General features: G+C 36.8%; 1 protein-coding gene and 1 pseudogene across 1 annotated transcript; both read left to right on the top strand.

Moving 5' to 3' along the window:
- Window positions 1-2885: 2885 nt before the first annotated feature.
- Window positions 2886-3827, top strand: LOC119253138 (olfactory receptor 12D2-like). Its single transcript, XM_037520783.2, has one exon. The coding sequence runs from the start codon at window positions 2886-2888 to the stop codon at window positions 3825-3827; it is 942 nt and encodes a 313-aa protein (XP_037376680.1).
- Window positions 3828-9067: 5240 nt separating this feature from the next.
- LOC119251099 (olfactory receptor 12D2-like) lies at window positions 9068-19285 on the top strand (annotated as a pseudogene).
- Window positions 19286-20226: the final 941 nt, after the last annotated feature.

Raw genomic sequence — 20226 nt, 5'->3', positions numbered from 1 at the left:
TATTAACTTATTATAATAAACTAACAATTGTTCAAGAGTTTTAACATTATTTGAAGAAGACAGCATTATTTCAATTCTGCAAATATGATAAAATTACTGCATGCTGTTAATAGAAAACAAACATTTTATTTTGTGGAAATAAAAGTAATAAAGAAAACATGTTTTTTTAAATAAGAGTAGCTTAAAATTCTTGACCACTCTGGTGAAAAATTACATAAAGTAGGTAGACCTCTGCAATTCTGAGGGACAACATGACCTCCAAGATCACATTAATGAAACCAGAAATGAAGAAGGTGAAATCCATTAGAAGTAGAATATTCCCTATTATAAGAAGAATAGTTTATTGCAGGAAAAATGAATGCTGGGTTTAAGAAAAATAGGTCATGAAAGAAGAGACGATTTCAAGGAGACTGAAGCCATAGATATTTCAAGGAAAGGTCAGCAGTGGTCAAAATAAGGAGAAATTGCTAATCTTTCTAGTTATAGCAGAGAATTAAATTTGGTTATCTAGAAAATGAAAGATGGGAAACTATAAGAAAAGAGATTTTGTCATCAAAGTTGGAATTAGAAGCACTTATTTCTTAAAAAATGTTTATTGATTTCTGTAGGGTGAATTAGTTTTCAGGCTTTTCTGCCCTCCCACCATTAGGATTGCCCTGCCTGATGGGGCATCTGCGGTTGTTACATTGTTGTGTTGTTTACTTCTGTGGGCCATGGGAGGAGCATTGAGATACTCCCCAAAAGAAGGAGAAGCAGGAGAGAAGCAGAAGACGCAGGAGAGAGAAGGGAGAAAGAAGCCAGAGAAGCCGAGTGAAGACTTGCCCGGGGCTTGGAGGCCTGCAGCCTCCTGGCCCCCCAGCACCCTGCCTGCCTTGTACATGGTTGCTGCACTACATGTGAAAGCTTAACAAAAGGCTGAGAAACCCACCCAGGGCTCCAGGACTCCTCCTTTACGCAGTCCGCTGGGATCATAGAAACCTGCTCCATCCCCATCCTGCCACTACAGTTTCCTTCCCAATGCTCTTTTTTTTTTTTTTTTTTTTTTTTGGCATGGAAGAACTGGCTGTAGGCCAGAGGTTTGGGGCATGAGAGGATTTACCAGAGACAGAGTGGGAAGCAGAATAGGCAGATTTACTGAAACGCACTGCTAAGGGCAATAGAGGGTAAGACAGGAGCAGTCTTCTGTGCCATATATGGGTTCGCTCCATCTGCGGGAATCGAACATAAGCCAGAGTGGTGATAGTTTTAGACTCAACCCCAGGCCACCAAGGAGGCCTTATTTCTTTCCCATGGATAATAATACTATGTAAGTTTCAGGACCACAGTCTCATAACTTGATATGTGTACAAACCTCACCACAAGCACCACCATAACTCTAGTTCCTTTCACCATTGCCAAGTGGATTTCCTGAGTACATACTTTTCACCCACTTTGCACTTCCACTCTGATAACCAGCGGATTTTTCTCAGAGTCTAAGAATTACCTTTGTTCTATCTCTTGTTTGTTTTGCTTACTTATATTCCACATCTCCAAAACCATCTGGTGCTTATCTTTCACTTTAAGACTTATTTCTCTTAAAACAGTCACCTGAACTTCCATTCATTTTGTCATAAAAGAGAAAATTTCATGTTTTTAGTACATGAGCCTACAGAGATATTATTTAATGATAAGGGAGTGGGGCAATACAGCAAGAAAAAAATATATATATATATATACCCAAGTCCAGACAAAAACAATTATTTAAATATTGTCATAAATTAAATACTTAATCATATGGACTTAGACATATATAGAATTTTTCATCTCCAAATAGCTAAACACATTCTTTTCAAGGGCATGTGAAACATTCTCATGAACAGATTATTTTCTGGGAAAAAAAAAGATGTTTCAATAAATATATGAATTGACTTCATATCAAGGCTCTTACCTTATTTTGAGAAAATATAGATGCTCATGCAATAGGAAGAGAAGTGATGATCGTTATATGGTGATAAAATTTCATATATACCCAGGCTAATATATGATTGATGTGGTCTTCTTCCTTATCACTTATGACACTATTAGATTTCCAGAGGAGTGGATCAGGGAGGGATCAGAAAGAGACAGCTCAGCCCTCCCTACATCAGAAGATGAGGAGACACTATTATTGCCACATTACATTTTAATCAAATTTTCATTCATCATTCATTTATAAAACTCTTTCATTTGGGAGTGTATCTTGCCACATCAAGATGTGCATAAGCTTCACTCACCTGCCACAAACGTTCTATTGTCATTACATTATCACCTCTACTTTATGGCTTTAATAAACTCACCTTTGTCTATTTCTTACATGAAAACTTCTCAGGTGGTTTGTACTACATCAAGAAATAGCAGTGCGTAGAGTACTTAAAAAATTTGACCTATTATAAATGTGTACAGATAGCAGAGCAAAAATGTAAACTCAATGTTATAGATACGTAAATGTATGACAATTTAATAAGAAAATGCTTAAGACATTTGTGTAAGTATAGTGAAATCTGATTTCTTATTCATCAAAAAAATGACTTATTTGAGCTGATTTATGAAGGAAAAAAGTTTGTATCAGAATGTAGATCTTCATAGTGAGAGAAGATTGCAAATGTTAAGTTAGCAATATGCTATGACTCCCTGGAGAAAAGAAATATTGACAAAAATCTAATAAAGAAAAATATATTGAGTCCTAGCCATAACCAATTTAGCTGTCTAATAGTATAAATACTGTACATCCACTAAGTTTGGGACTATGAAAAAGGCAATACCCTTCTTGAACATACTGCTTGTCTGGATGGTAAAATATTGAGCTGCGTATAATGAAGCCCTTTAGAAATATACTTTCATGTGTTATTTATCTTTTTCTTTAAGTGATGCAGAATCAAACCTCAGTCACAGAATTTATCCTTCTGGGAGTGACTGCTATCCAGTCACTGGAGCCTTTGCTCTTCGTGCTTTTCCTGGTCATCTACTTTGTCAATGTGACTGGGAACGGAGCCATCTTGTTGATTATCATCTCTGATCCTAAACTCCATTCACCAATGTATTTCTTCCTGGGAAACCTCTCATGCCTGGATATCTGCTATTCCACAGTGACACTGCCAAAAATGCTGGAGAACTTACTCTCTACACACAAAGCAATTTCTTTCTATGGATGTATAATTCAACTGCATTTCTTCCATTTCTTTGGGAGCACAGAGGCCATGTTATTGGCTTTGATGGCTTTGGACCGCTTCGTGGCCATCTGCAAACCACTTCATTACACTGTTATTATGAATCGTCAGCGGTGTACACAGATGGCTGTCACGATCTGGACTCTTGGTTTTTTCCATGCCCTGCTGCATGCCGTAATGACTTCTCATTTGAACTTCTGTGGTTCTAATCATATCCACCATTTCTATTGTGACATTAAGCCATTGCTGGATCTGGCCTGTGGGAACACTGAACTCAACGAGTGGCTGCTCAATATTGTCACAGGGATGATTGCCATGGGCCCATTCTTTCTAACACTGCTCTCTTATTTCTACATTATCACCTATCTCTTCTACAAGACCCATTCCTGCAGCATGCTTCAAAAGGCACTGTCTACTTGTGCATCACATTTTATGGTGGTTATTCTTTTTTATGCCCCTGTTCTCTTCACTTACACTCGTCCAACTTCAGGAAGTTCCATGGACCAGGACCGGATTGTTGCTATCATGTATACTGTGGTCACTCCTGTTCTAAATCCATTGATCTATACTTTGAGGAACAAGGAGGTAAAAGGGGCATTGAGTAGGGTAATCAGGAAAGGAATCAGACTTAAAAAAATCTAGAAAACCTTCTGAGACATAACAGATAATGAGAAACATGAGTAGTGTAATTAGTCTGCTTCTCAAATTCTTTATTATAATAATTGTAACATAGAGAACTAGTTAAAGGAAAAATAAATGGTAAGATCCAGTCCAGTTTAATTAGCGATGAGTTTGCATGTAATATAACAGAAAGATGAACAACAGGAACACTAGCCATAGAATCCTAATTTTGAGTTTATTGGGGATACCAGATGATAAATTTGACATTTTTATTATTTTTACATGTTTTTATATAAAAATAGGTATAGAGATATTAATATATTACTCATGAACTGGGAAGTTGGAATTTTTTATGCTAATGTGTCTGTGTGATTCCCTTTAACTGAACATTTTTTATGTGAGCAATGAACCTTTTATGCTGTTATAATTTCATTATATATGATTCATAAATCAGGATTTCATTATAAAGTAATAATTATTCAATTGGAAAAGACAGGCTCACATATGATTCAAGGGTATTTTTAAGCAATATATCATGATTCACTTATTTTGAGCCAGGTGAAACTAAGTAATTAAAGCAAGTATATTGTAATCAGTAGTTCAAAGAATAAAAAAATCCTAGAATCTATCTTTTTTTTTAAATTTATTTATTTATTTGTTTGTTTGTTTGCTTTGTTTATACATGCACTGGGTACAGTCAGAAGCACGGGAGGGTGAGAGAATTCACCAGAGCCAGAGCGGGGAGCAGAGTAGGCAGAAGGACCGAAGCACACTGCTAAGGGGAGCAGCGGGCAGCAGAAGAGTTCTGCGCGCCATGTGGGACCCTCCTCCGGTGGCCAGGGAGCAGCCAGGGATCGAACCTGCGCCGCAAGGCCGCGGGCAGCTTCGCAACCCAGCGATCAACCACTGCGCCACAGGGGAGGCCCCTAGAATCTATCTTATTACAACATTCAGTAGAAGTCTAAGTGTTTTATTCTGAGTCAGGTCAATGGAACTGTGGTACATCTTGGATATGTTTTATCTTGTTTGACTCCTTTGACTCAAGAATTTTTATGTTTTTTTCTTTACTGAGGCAATATTGGTTTACAAAACAGTATGTGATTTAGGAGAATCAGATCACACCTCCTCATATGTATGATACCACACCAACATCAAAGCATGCTTAGCATTTGCCCTAGATTATGAAGCCCCCTTTGTCCCTTCCCCTCTAGCAGTCTTAATGGACTGAAGAATTTTATTTTTTATTGAGCTGAAATTTGTCTACATTATTATTTGTGGTATGGAGACATATGATGTCCCTCTTTGAAGAATTTTAAACTAAACACTCAATTTTTCTGTCCATCAAAATCTTAACTCATAATGGTAAGATAGTATAGAATGATTGTTATAGAAAAAAATCATTTCAACAGAAAAATATGAGACATAATTGTAATGCAACAGTTGTTAAATCCATTTTTGTAACTCTGTCCTCTGTAGTCCAAGATGATTTTAAATTTAAAAATAATTAAAATTATGAAACCAGTTCAATTTTAAATGACTTAAGGGATTTACAATTCTTATTAGGACTCACTAGTATGTACCATACTCACAAAATCTTTTTTAGCAGGTCTCTCTCACCTGGCTGAAAATCAGGTTATTGAGGGAATGTATCCTTAAACTCCTAGAAACATTTTAAATGGCTAAAAGTAGCTATAAAATCATATCCTAAATAGTGATAGTGTTAGGGTATTTTTTTATCCATTAGAAAGGATCTAATAGGTCTGAACTTGTGATATTTGAAAGCTATAAAAGGGTTTCCCCTTTATCTTTCTGACATCTCATTAAGGAATATTATACCTAGATCTTTGAGATCTTCAAATAGGCTATAATTCTATTCCTTACTTCAAGAATCTTCTGCCATCTACAATAACTAGGAGAAATATAGTTTAAACATTTAATTCTAGGCATCCTGAGCCCTTTAAATTTTCACTAAATTTTGCTTGAAAATTGAAATTTTTTAGCTCATGTCATTCTCCTATAGTTTATAATGGTTGAATTAAAGAAGTCAGTTGCAACATTTACCACCTGGCCTGATAATCTCATTGGAAGACCCACGGGTTCAAGAGATACCCTCTCTGTTTTTAAATTACTATAAATGACAGTCCATATATTTTATTGTCTCCAAGCCAATAACTAGAATAAAATTCTGCACAATCTAACTAGGACTATCCTGGGACTCTTAAAGGAGGAAAGAGAGAAAATCCATAGGGGTACAGATACTATTCAGTATGTATCTATAGAACTTTTCACAGAATTGGATTTTGAGGTGCTTTAAATCAAGAAACTGGGATATAAAACTGAATAAACAAGAATTATTAGCTGAGGGAAAATGAATTCTCAAGGAGGAGATTGGCGCAATCTTGCTAGAGTGTTGATTTGAATGTCTAGAAAAGTCAATGTTGTGTGCTAATTAGTGATAAAATGCTTTAGTTCAAAGATCATAGGGAATAAAGAAACTAAGGAATAAAGAAACTAAGAAGAAGTGGTAATGTTGGAATGGCTACATTATGTGACAGCAGATATTCCATCATGATATTCTCCAAGAGAGAATCTACGTAAAATTGTCATTCACCGAAGGCCTTAGGAATGTTTAGTGGAGGAGAACCAGACTTGTTAAAATGGTCCAGCAGTGACTCTTTTTTTAGACCATGGCTGAAGTTTGGATAGAGAACCACATAAATGGACTGCTAACAGTGAGGTTGAAAAAGGAACTCAATCTTAAAGGATAAATATTAGAACTGAACCTCCATAATCATGTTTACAATCCATAACAGAATGAATATAGAGGAGCAGCCAAGGAGTCTTGGAGTTATGGAGATGGCTAATGCAACGTGGTGTCCTAGGATCAAAATCAGAGAGCAGTTATCAAGAGCACAGCTTAAGCTAGGCAGCCAGAATCAAGAGAGTTCTCCCGCAATAAAATGGCATAATTCATCACTCCATTTATGGACCTCATTGCTTGAATGTGTAGTAATATTCATTAGGGAAATTGACTTGCAACACCATGGCAAGCATTCACTTACAATATTATCCTCAGTCCTTCACAAAAAGAATACTCTCGATTCATACAGTTGAATGTATACACAGCAAAGGGATATTCCAGATATTCCAAGGGCTATGACATGTGGTCTGACTTGACTTTGATACTCCAAAACCTAAAACATCATCAAGGCTCTAGAGCAGATGAACAGAGGCCTGGTGATAAGTAAATTCAAGGTTAATGTCTGGACTAATATGCCTCTTCTGCTACTGAAGTCATATACAATAGCATTTCCCAAGCACTATGAATATAACTGGAAGTACTATACTTGGACAGTAGAGGCCTACATCAGGTCTTTCACTTTGGGAAATGAGATGACATACTATAGAAGATAAAGTGGAAGTCTTTGAATCTGCCCTATCTGTCTAGGATAATAATGATAAAATAAAGCTACATATTGGGCAGGATAATTAGGGCTGTGGCCCAGTCCTTAAATATCATCTAAAGACTGAAAGATTACTTAAAGATGTTGACGGATCCTGGACAATGAGTACAAACAAGTACAAGCTCAACCAAGTAGTAGTCTTAGTCATAGCTGCCATGCCAGACATAGTTTCACTCATAGCACAGATCAAAAAGAATCAGGTAGATGGTGAATGTTGCCCATGGATTTTGCAAATGCAATCTGGTTTCCTGGAGCTATCCCAAGAATGTGTGTTTTAAGGGCTCTTGAAAGTTGTTGCAAGATTTCTTAAGACCCACCCTCAGATGTCCCAGAATATCAATTCTGCTATATTCTCATGGTCTAGTAAGTCAGTGCGCCAGCAAAGGTACAAGAGGCTAGAATCCAAAGACCGTCAACAGTGGGGAACATGATTCATTAGGCATCTATGTTTCATGACTCATGACTCATTGTAATAACCAATCGAAGGTGCCTTTTTTTTTTTTTAATTTGTTTGTTTTGAAGCATCCTTTTTTTTAATTTTCCCACAATATTGTGTTTCTCCCTCAGGAGCAGTCACCATATTTCCCAAGACCAAATTGCCTACAACCCTCCATTACACTCCACTGCCCTCTTCTTCCCTAAACCCCCATCTCTATTCTCCCAATCTCCCTCTTTCTACCTCTCCCCTCGTAACTGTTTCAAGTCTAGAGTCTGCTTTTAAGATTCAGTCTTACAATTTGACTTTGAGACTCTGTTCTGTTTCACTAGATTCCGCATGCAAATGAAACCAGTATTAATCATTCTCCTCATCAATAAGTTCACTCAGTTTAATCCCTTCCAGCTACATCCATGTTGCAGCAAATGGCATCAGTTTATCCATTGTGATCACTGAGTAGTATTCTATTCTCTTTATATAACATTTTCTTGATCCACTTATCTGTTCTGAGGCAATTAGTTTGCTTCCACTTCTTGGCTATTGTAAATAATGCTGCTATAAAAAAATACTGCAGGTTTTTTTTTGAATTGGTGTTTTTGAGCTTTTTGGTATATTTTTACTCTTTTGAGGACTCTCCATGCTCTTTTCATAGGTGTTTGGAAAGTCTACATTACCAACAACAAATTTCCCAAAAATAAAATGATTTTTAGTATTCCCAAATTAAAGAAAATAATCTGTTATTACCAACAGAGAGGCAGATTTGAAAAGGTAAAAAATAAACAAAAGGACAAAAACCACACTACCACTCTCTACCCGTTTTGTTTTCCAGATAACTGTATGTAAATAATCACATAAGTGATTTATTTCAGATATTCATCATCTTTCTATGCTTATCAATGAGATGTGACTAGTTCTCAAACCTTAATTTTCCTTGTGAAATGTTTTTCCACTTTATACATCAGATTATTTTCCATTGAAGTACCAATGATAAGAAAATGAAAATGTGCTAGGACTTTAATCTTTGTCATAGCCATATTCTGAAACTAAGAAAAACTGTGGTATGGAAAGAAAATTGATACAGCATATAGGCCTCAAGATAGGAAATTCACAAGGGAAAAGTCCTCGTTTTGCAGATATGAAAAGATATCCCATTTACTTTAACAAGTCTCCTCAGCCCTCATGGGATACTCTCTCTCTCTCTCTCAGGATTTTTATGTCTAAAGGGCTGTAGTTCATAAAAGGCAGGAAGAATCAGGAGAGGAAAAACCTTTTGAAGATGAAGAGTGTATTTTGCAACCCCAATATGAACTATCACTTGAAATATACTTCTACTATTTTTAATCACTGGAAGTTTAAATTGAAAACACTTTACAGCTGTGAATCTGAATCCAAAACTCAGGTAAGAGGGTAAAATAAGAGACAGCCTGGGAATTATCAATATTTCTATCTTCTTGTTACTATTAAAGTTAAATGCACAGATTTATCTTATTATAGGCTCTTCTTTCTGCTGTGCATTGTGAAGACCCTTTACTTCCTACACTCTTATTGCCATATTTCATCCTAAATTCAATAATGCTGGGTGTCTAGACATTCTTTACAGGAAAAGTGTAATATCTAAATATTGAAATTCTAGCTAAATGAGTGAATCATTTACTACAAATTAAGATATTGCTAATTCACTTCAAATGTTAAGAGAAGTCTCTTTTCCAAGATGAATTTCTGGTACAATTTTGTATAATGGGTCACAGAACAAAAAGTGATAGTTGACATATCATTGGTACTGTTAATGAGTACTGATTTTACATTTAGAAAGGCTAATTTTTATATGAAAAATGGACTTGACTTTCAAAAAAAACTTTATTCTGAAATGTTTAATGTCAGCCCTTCAAGGAGGCATAGTAGAAGTAAGATAAATTCTCAACATTTCCTCCACCTATGTAGCTAGTATCCCAGGGATCCCTGTAAGTGTACCCTAGTTAATTTACTGTTATTTAAGTCACATTAAACCATTTTCTTGTTCCCTCAGGATTTACCAAGTCTTAAATAAGTCCTCTTTTATAGGAGCATCCCAATCCATGCCACTTTCTTCAGATTTCCTTAGAGTTCTTATTGTTTTCTCAGTGTCTCCCACGCTTTAACTTTCCCACACATCTTTGCTTCTTCCCTCACATTATGAAAGAGCTGTTTTTTTACAAAATATAATGTCTGATTTTGTTAGTGTACCTGAAGTAGATAGTGTCAAACTAGCAAATAATGAAGTAAAAGCAATTCAAAATTTACTCTGCCTTTCAGTAAACAACAAATTTTGTCATATATTAAACTTATAATAAAACTAATTTACAATTGTTCAAGAGTTTTAACACTATCTGAAGAAAACAGTATTACTTTAATTCTGCATATAAGATAGTATGAGTGATGCTTCTAATAAAAGGACATTTTTTTGTGGAAATAAAGGGTAAGTAGAGAAAACATGATTTTCAAATGAGAGTAGCTTAAAATTCTTGACCACTCTGGAGAAAAAGGACATAAAGAAGGTAGACTTTGCAATTCTGAAGGACAACATGACCTCCAGGGTCATACTATTGAAACCAGAAATGAAGAAAGTGAAATCCATTAGAGGTAGCATATTCCCTACTGCAAGAAGAGTAGTAAAGGATGTCACCAACATGGTGGAGAAGGGATGCTAGGAGTAAATTCTCTAATAAAAAACAACCAATAAGGGAGAAATTGCAACAAGATCCTGGCAGGACCCAGACATTTGGACAAATGTGGTGACCCAACAGAAGCAGGGGGGAGGCAAGAGTGACAGGGGAAGGGAGGAAAAGGAGATATCAATTCAGACCCCTTTCTCCATCCCCCATCCACAAACCCAGAACACTTCACCCAGGAAAAAAAAAGAAGATAAAATTTGGAAGCAATGGGAAAACACTGAGTCATCTAAGAACCTCTGAAGGTGAAACAAAGGTCAGTAGGATAACACGCGTGGAGAGGAGCGGGGCAACCACAGGTCCCAAGCCCTTATTTGGATCTGAAGTGAGCCCGACGAGGCAGGGCAGGGACAGGAAACTCTGATACTGACAGTGCCTTACACCACAGCAGGGAACTAGGGATTCCACCACTCCCCTCTGAAACAGAGAGTGGGGTGCCCTGCGAACAAAGTTCAACAGCACAATGCACTGGGAGGAGAACGGGGCTCTGGCAGATCACAAGCCACGATTTTAAAATGAACTGAGCCCCACCTAGCAGGGCAGGGACAGGGACCACAGGGTACAGAAAGTGTGCAACCACTGTGGGAAGCAAGGGGCCCTGCCATCCCCCACTGGAACGAAGGAAATACAGAGTGAGGAGACCATCAGAGATAATGCCAGTCAACATATCCACAGCACCACTACCCTGCAGAGTTTCAGCGCAATAGTGCTGGACACGGTCTGACTTCCAGTTACCAACATCCCATAAGGAGCACCCAAAAGAGATGCCTGCCAGTTCTAGCGGCACAGTGTCACAATGCTAAAAACACTTTCGGAATCAACAGGGAGAATAAGAAATACAACCAACTAAGCAAGCCCTCAGGGGAAGGACCCCCACAAAAAGAAAACCAAACACCAGAACTCAACAAGGATGACCTGCGAGAACTTCTCAGCCTGCCAGATAGAGAATTAAAAATCGCCATGATTAAAAAACTAAAAGAAGACATATATAGCAGGAAATATAGGCAAAACACTACACGACATGCACCTCAAAGACATCTTTACAGACACATCACCCAAAGCAGTGAGAGTGAAGGCAAAGATAAACAGCTGGGACTACATCAAATTAAAGAGCTTCTGCACAGCAAAAGAGACAATAACAAAAACAAAGAGAAACCCCACCAACTGGGAGAACATTTTTGCACCCAACACTAATGATAAAGGACTGATCACAAAAATCTACAAAGAGCTGATGAGACTCAACAAAAACAAAGAAAATAATCCAGTCAAAAAAATGGGCAGAAGAGCTAAAAAGAAACTTCTCTGAAGAGGAAATACAAATGGTCAACAGGCATATGAAAAAATGTTCAACATCACTTGTAATCAGGGAAATGCAAATCAAAACTACAATGAGATACCATCTTACACCAGTGAGAATGGCACATATTAAAAAACTAGCCACAACAAATGTTGGCAAGGATGTGGAGAAAAAGAAATTCTCCTGCACTGTTGGTGGGAGTGCAAGCTGGTCCAACCACTATGGAAAGCTGTTTGGAGATTCCTTAACCTCCTAAAGATAGAGTTTCCATATGACCCAGCAATTCCACTCCTAGGTATTTACCCAAATGACACAGAAACATTAATTCCAAAGGGCATCTGCACCCCTATGTATATAGCTAAGCTATGGAAACAACCCAAATGCCCCAAAATAGATGACTGGATCAAGAAGATTTGGTATATATACACAATGGAATATTACTCAGCAATCAAAAAGGATAAACTCATGCAATTTGCAGCAACATGGATGGAGCTGGAAGGGATCATGCTCAGTGAAATAAGCCAGAAAGAAAAAGAAAAATACCAGATGGTCTCACTCATAGCAGGAATCTATAAAACCTAAATAAGGGACCAGGAAAAAGAATAACTATAATAAAGAAAAATCAATATCAACAAGCATCTGTAAACCAGAGACACTATGGGGGGGGGGCGCAGGGAGAGAAGGGATTGGGATCAAATTGCATGGGGAATATAAAAAAAAATAAATCTAAAAAAAAAAACTAAAAGAAGACACAAAGGAAAAGAATGATCAAAGAAAAATAATCAATGATCAGAAGAATGAAATTGAGTCTCTAAAGAGGGATGTGAAAGAAATGCAGGAGATCAAAGGATTAATGGAGGAGCTAAAGAACTCTGGGAAAGGCAATGAAAACAGAATAGATGAAGTAGAAGAATGAATCAGTACTTGCAAAGACACAGAAATAAAAAAGAATCAAAACAGAAAAGGAAATAGAAGTATGAAGGAAAAAGAATGAAGAACCACTTTGAGATCTATCTGACTCCATGAGGAAAGGAAATGTGAGTCACAGGAATCCCAGAAGGAGAGGAGAGAGACATAGGAACTGAGAAAATATTCAAGGAGATAATCGAAGAGAACATCCTAAGCATGAAGCAAGGGATGAAAATAGACATCCAAGAAGTGAAAAGAACACCAGACTTCCATAATGAAAGTAAGAATACAGCAAGACACATAATAGTAAAGCTCCCAAGAATCCAAGACAAGGAAAAAATAACGAAGCTGACGAGAGGGAAGAAACAGATAACATATAAAGGAAAACCAATCAGGTTGACATCAGACTTCTCTGAAGAAACACTATAGGCAAGAAGAGAATGGAGTCACATAGTCAACAAACTCCAGGATAACAAATGCCAACCAAAAATACTTTATCCTGCAAAGGTTTCCTTCCTCTATGAGGAAAGAATAAGGACTTTCTCAGACAAACAGTATCTCCACAAATTCATTACTACTAAACCCCCCCTCCAAAAAATACTACAAGAAGTTCTAAAGCCAAAACCAACAGGGGATGAGTAAAAAGAATGAAAGAAGGCAAGGAATAAAATCACAAAAAGTCAAAAAAATGTCAAATACAGATGCCAACATATCAATACTAACTCTAAATGAAAATGGACTAAACTCATCAAAAAAAGACATAGAATCACAGACGGGATTAAGAAATAGAACCCAACCTTTTGCTGTCTTCCAGAAACACAGTTAACTACATAAGAAAAAAATAGACTGAAAGTAAAAGGATGGAAAACAATCCTACAAGCAAATGGACCAAAAAAGAAGGCAGGAACAGCTATACTTATGTCAGATAAAATAGACTTCAAACTAAAAAAGGTAAAAAAATACATAAATGGTCACTACATCATGATTAAGGGGAAGAAATAATGCACATCAACAAATATTCACCAAATGAAGGAGCACCAAAATATATCAGATAATTATAATCATCTCTGAAAACAGACATAAGAGAAAATACTAGACTCTCAAAATACCACTCTCAACAATGGATAGATCAACTAGACAAAAAATCAGCAAGGGGCATCCCTGGTGGTGCAGGCAGTTAAGCACAGCACTGTGAAGCTGTCCTCAGCCTCTGCAGTGCAGGTTCAATCCTGGCAGGCCATGGAGATACCCACATGATGCAGCAGACCTCTCCTGTCTTGCCCACTGCTCCCCTCAGCAATGTATTTCAGTCAGTCTGCCTGTTCTATTCACCACTCTGTCTCTGGTGAATCCTCTCACCCTCCCACACATCTGGCCTGTACCCCAGCTCTTGTATGCATAAATAAATAAACCTTAAAAAAAAAAAACAACAAGAACACTGAAGCTCTAAACAAGGACCTAGACCTCATGGGCTTAACAGACATCTATAGAAAACACTGCACCCCCAAAAATCTGAATACACGTTTTTCTCAAGTGCACACAGATCATTCTCCAGGATTGACACATTTTGGGACACAGGACAAAAATAAACAGATACACTAAGATCAAAATCATACCAGCTATTTTCTGTGACCATGAAGGCATCAAACTAGAAATAAACTATGATAAGAGGGCAAGGAACCCTCCTACCTCATGGAGATTAAAACCCTCACTGCTGGAAGACCACTGAATCAATGAGGAGAGCAAAGAAGAAATTTTAAAAAATCTTGAGATAATGAGGACACAAATCGCCAGAATGTATGGGACACAGCAAAAGCAGTTATAAGAGGAAAATATACAGCAATACAGGCTCACATCAAGAAACATAAAAGTATTCAAAGGAACAACCTAATCTCCCACCTTAAAGAACTAGAAAAAGAAAAACAAAAACAAAAAATCCCAAGAGCCAGTAAAAGAAAGGAAATAATAAAAATCAAAGCAGAAATAAATGAAATAGCAGTTAAGTAAAAAATCCAAAAGATCAATGAAAGCAAAGGTTGGTTCTTTGAAAAAATAAACAAAATAGACAAACCCCCAGCCAGGCCCACAAAGAAAAAAAATGGGAGAAAACACATATTAATAGGATTATAAACGAAAGAGGAGAAATCACCACAGACTGTATTGAAATCAAAAGAATAATTGGAGATTACTATGAACACTTATATGCAAACAAGTTCAACAATCTAGAAGAGATGGGCAAATTCCTACAACTTTGCAATCATAAAAAACTAGATAAAGAAGAAATCAAACACCTAAACAAACTAATTAGAAGCAGTGAAATTGAAACAGTAATCAAAACCCTCCTCAAAAACAAAAATCCAGGAAATGAACTATTGCCTATCCTACACAAACTCTTTCAAAAAATTGAGAGGAAGGGTCAAAACCAAACACATTTTATGAAGCCAATATTACAATAATACCAAAACCAAACAAGGACAACACAAAAAAAGAAAACTATAGGCCAATCTCTAATGAACACTGCTGCAAAACTCCTCAATAAAATCTTAGCCAACAGAATCTAACAATGCATCAATACTATAATTCACCACAACCAAGTAGGATTTATTCCAGGGACACAAGGATGGTTCAACATCTGAAAATCAATTAATGTAATGCAACACATCAACAAAAAGAAAAATAAAAACCATATGATCATATCAATTGATACTGAGAAAGCATTTGGCAATTTTCAACATCCATTTATGATAAAGTCCCTTGAAATTCTCAGAATAGAAGGAACATAACATAATATAGGTCATGTATGACAAGCCCATAGCCAATATCATTCTCAATGGTGAAAAGCTGAGATCCTTTCCCTTCAGGTCTGGAAAGATACAAGGATGTCCACTCTCACCAATGCTTTTTAATATAATACTGGAAGTCCTAGTCAGAGTAATAAGAAAAGAGAAAGACATACAAGAAATCCAAATAGGGAAAGAAAAAGTAAAACTATCACTATTTGCAGATGATATGATGATATATATAGAGAACCCAAAAAACTCCACAGAAAAACTACTTAAAATAATCAACCAGTTTAGTTAAGTAGCAGGATACAAAATCAACACACAAAAATCAGTAGCTTTCCTATATGCAAACAACAAATCTGAAGAAGAAGAAATCAAGAAAATCATCACTTTTATAATAAAAAAACAAATACTTGGGAATAAACCTAACAAAAGAGGTAAAGGACCTATACAAAGAAAATTACAAAACATTGTTAAAAAAAATAGAAGTAGACCAAAGAAATGGAAAGGGGCATCCTATGCTCATGGATTGGAAGAATTAACATGATCAAAATGGCTATCCTACAGAAGGCAATTTATAGATTCAGTGCTATTCCAATAAATATCTCAATGACATTCTTCAAAGAAATACAACAAATATTGATGAAATTCATATGGAACTACAAAAATATCCCAGATAGCTAAGGCTCTCCTGACTAAAAAGGAAGGGAATTGAGGTATCACACTCCCAGATCAAGCTATACTACAAAGCCATAATAATCAAAGCTGCATGGTACTGGAACAAGAAAAGAAATACATACAGACTAATGGAATCAAATAGAAAACCCAGAAATAAGCCCACAGATTTACGAACAATTAATCTTTGACAAAGGAGCAAAGAATATGCAATGGAACAAAGAAAGTTGTTCAAGAAATGGTGTTGGGAAAACTGGATTGCTATATGCAAAAACTGAAGCTAGACTACTACCTCACACCATGCACAAAAACCAAGACATAAGGCCTGAAACCATAAAATATATAGAAGAAAAAACAGGCAAAATGCTACATGACATACACCTCAGTAACATCTTTAAAGACACATCACCTGAAGCAAACATAGTGAAGGAAAGGATAAACAGTTGAACTACATCAAATTAAAGAGCTTCTGTACAGCAAAAGAGACATTAACCAAAAGAAACAGACATCCTACTGATTGGGAGAAAATTTTTGCACACAATAGTAATGATAAGGGACTGATCACAAACATCTACAAATTGCTGACAAAACTCACCAAAAACATAGTAAACAACCTGGTCAAAAAAAGAAAGAAGAGCTAAAAAGACACTTCTCCAAAGAAGAAATGCAAATGGCCAACAGGCATATGAAGAAAATGTTCAACATCACTTGTAATCAGGGAAATGCAAATCAAACCACAATAAGATATTATCTCACACCAGTGAGAATGGCACATATCAAAAAAACTAGCAACAACAAACATTGGGCCAGGATGTGGAGAAAAAGGAACTCTCCTACACTACTGGTGGGAGCACAAACTGGTCCAACCATTATGGAAAGCTCTGTGGAGTTTCCTCAAACTGCAAAAATGGAGCTTCCATATGATCCAGCAATTCCACTCCTAGATATTTCATCTATTTTTGGGCATTTGGGTTGTTTTCCAAAGCTTAGCTATTGTAAACAGTGCTGCTATAAACATAGGGGTGCAGGTGCTCTTTGGAATTGATGTTTCTGTGTCCTTTGGGTAAATACCTAGGAGTGGAATTGCTGGATCATATGGAAGCTCTATGTTTAGTAGGTCCAGGAATCTCCACACAGCTCTCCATAATGGTTGGACCAGTTTGCGCTCCCACCAACAGTGCAGAAGAGTTCCTTTTTCTCCACATCCTCACCAACATTTGTTGTTGCTAGTTTTTTTAATATGTGCCATTCTCACTGGTGTGAGATGGTATCTCATGGTAGTTTTGATTTGCATTTCCCTGATGACAAGTGATGTTGAACATTTTTTCATATGCCTGTTGGCCATTTGCATTTTCTTCAGAGAAGTTTTTTTTTTAGCTCTTCTGCCCATTTTTTGACTGGATTATTTTCTTTGTTTTTGTTGAGTCTCATCAGCTCTTTGTAGATTTTTGTGATCAGTCCTTTATCATTAGTGTTGGGTGTAAAAATGTTCTCCCAGTTGGTGGGGTTTCTCTTTGTTTTTGTTATTGTCTCTTTTGCTGTGCAGAAGCTCTTTAATTTGATGTAGTCCCAGCTGTTTATCTTTGCCTTCACTCTCACTGCTTTGGGTGATGTGTCTGTAAAGATGTCTTTGAGGTGCATGTCATGTAGTGTTTTGCCTGTATTTCCTTCTATATATTTTATGGTTTCAGGTCTTATGTCTAGTTCTTTAATCCATTTTGAGTTGATTTTTGTGCATAGTGTTAGGTAGTGGTCAAGCTTCATTCTTTTGCATGTAGCGACCCAGTTTTCCCAGCACCATTTATTGAACAAACTTTCTTTGCTCCAATGCATATTCTTTGCTCCTTTGTAAATGACTGACAAATTAATGAGAAAATGCTTAAGGTATTTGTGTTAGTATAATCAGATACCATTTCTTATTTGTCAAAAAAAATTGACTTTTAGAGCTGATTTACAAAGATGAAAAGAAGTTTGTGTTAGAATGCAGGTCTTCATGGTCAGAGAAGATGATAAATTCTAGGTTCACAACATTCTGTGAATCCCTGGAGAAAGGAATTATTGACGATATTCTAATAAAGAAAAAAATGATTGAGTCCTAGCTGTAATGAATTTAGCTTCTAATGGTATAAATACCACGGACCACAGGGTTTAGGACTATGTAATGGCAATACTCTTCTTCACACACTGTTTGTCTAAATGGTAAAATATTGAGCTGGAAGGAATGATGCCCATTAGAAATACACTTACATATATTAATTGTCTTTTTCTTTAAGTGATGCAGAATCGAACCTCAGTAACAGAATTTATGCTTCTGGGAGTGACTGATATCCAGTTTTTGGAGCCTTTACTCTTCATGGTTTTCCTGGTCATCTACTTTGTCAATGTGACTGGGAATGGATCCATCTTGCTGATTGTCACCTCTGATCCTAAACTCCATTCATCAATGTATTTCTTCCTGGGAAACGTCTCCTGTCTAAATATCTCCTACTCTACAGTGGACTGCCAAAAATGCTGGAGAACTTCCTCTCTACACACAAAATAATTTCTTTCTTTGAATGTATAACTCAGCTGCATTTCTTCCATTTCCTGGGCAGCACAGAGGCCATGTTATTGGCTGTGATGGCCTTGGACTGCTTTGTGAACATCAGTAAACCTCTTCATTACACTGTCATCATGAATAGTCAATGTTGTACACAATTGGCTGTCACTATCTGGACTCTTAGTTTTTTCCATGCCCTGCTGCATGCCATAATGACCTCTCATTTGAACTTCTGTGGTTCTAATCATATTCACCATTTTTCTATTATGACATTAAGTCATTGCTGGATCTGGCCTGTGGGAACACTGAGATCACCGTGTGGCTGCCCAATATTGTCACAGGGACAATTTTCATGGGCCCATTTTCTCTTAACACTGCTCTCCTATTTCTACATTATCACCTATCTCATCTATAAGACCCATTCTTGCAGCACACTTCAAAAGGCACTGTCCACTTGTGCATCACACTTTATGGTAGTTATTCTTTTTTATGTCCCCATTCTCTTCATTTACACTCATCCTGCTTCAGGAAGCTCCATAGACCAGAACCAGATCATTGTTATCATATACACTACGGTCACTCCTGTTGTAAACCCACTCATATATACTTTGAGGAACAAGGAGGTAAAGAGGGCATTGTATAGGCTAATCAATAAAAGACTGACTTGAAGAAATCTACAAAACCCTTCTGAGACATAATATATAAAGAAAAACATGAAACATATACATATATAATAATTTTGTTTTTCAAATTCTTAATTATAACATTTGTAGCATAGAGAATAAGCTAAAGGAAAAATAAACGGTAAGATTCAGTCCAGTTTAATAAGAAATGAGATCGCATGTAATATAAGAGAAAGATGAAAAAAGGGACACTAGTCATGGAATCTAATGTTGATTTTATTTGGGAATATCAGTTGATATATTTGATTTTTTGTGATTTTTACACAAAAAAATTCTGTGTACACCTTTTTATATGAAAACAGGCATGAAGATATTACCATATTGCTCATATATTCAAAAGTTGGAAGTTTTTATGCTTTGTCTGCTCCCTCTAAGTGAACATATTTTATGTGAGCATCATACTTTATGGTAGTTAAGTGAACATATTTTATGTGAGCAATAAATCTTTTACACTATTATAATTTGAGGATATCATTTTAAGGTAATAATTATTCAACTGGAAAAGATTGGCTCACATATGAGTCAAAGGGAATTTTTAAGCAATACATCATGATTTATTTATTCTGAGCGGAAGGAAAGTAAGTAATTAAATCAAGTGATGTTCCAATCAGTAATTCACAGAATAAATTAAAAAATCCTAAAGTCTATCTTATTAAAACATTCATTAGAAGTATAGGTAGTTTAGGGCCTCCCCTAGTGGTGCAGCGGTTGAGCGCTGGGCTGCGAAGCTGCCCCAGCCTCTGCAGCGCCTGTTCCATCCCCAGCCGGCCCCTGGGCGAGGGTCCCACATGGCGCGCAGACCTCTCCTGCCGCCCACTGCTCCCCTCAGCAGTGTACTTTGTCTGCCTGTTCTGTTCCCTGCTCTGGCTCTGGTGAATTCTCTCACCCTCCTGTGCTTCTGACTGTACCCAGTGCTTGTATAAATA

Source organism: Talpa occidentalis, unplaced genomic scaffold, assembly GCF_014898055.3.
Source record: "Talpa occidentalis isolate TD23 unplaced genomic scaffold, MPIMG_talOcc4v2.1 talOcc4.2, whole genome shotgun sequence".
In the NCBI taxonomy this organism is placed as follows: Eukaryota; Metazoa; Chordata; class Mammalia; order Eulipotyphla; family Talpidae; genus Talpa; species Talpa occidentalis.
This window is presented reverse-complemented; position numbering and strand designations above follow the sequence as displayed.

Bases quoted from the DNA above. Each gene is read 5' to 3' on its own strand.
- LOC119253138 (XM_037520783.2), top strand. From the start codon at position 2,886: ATGCAGAATCAAACCTCAGTCACAGAATTTATCCTTCTGGGAGTGACT.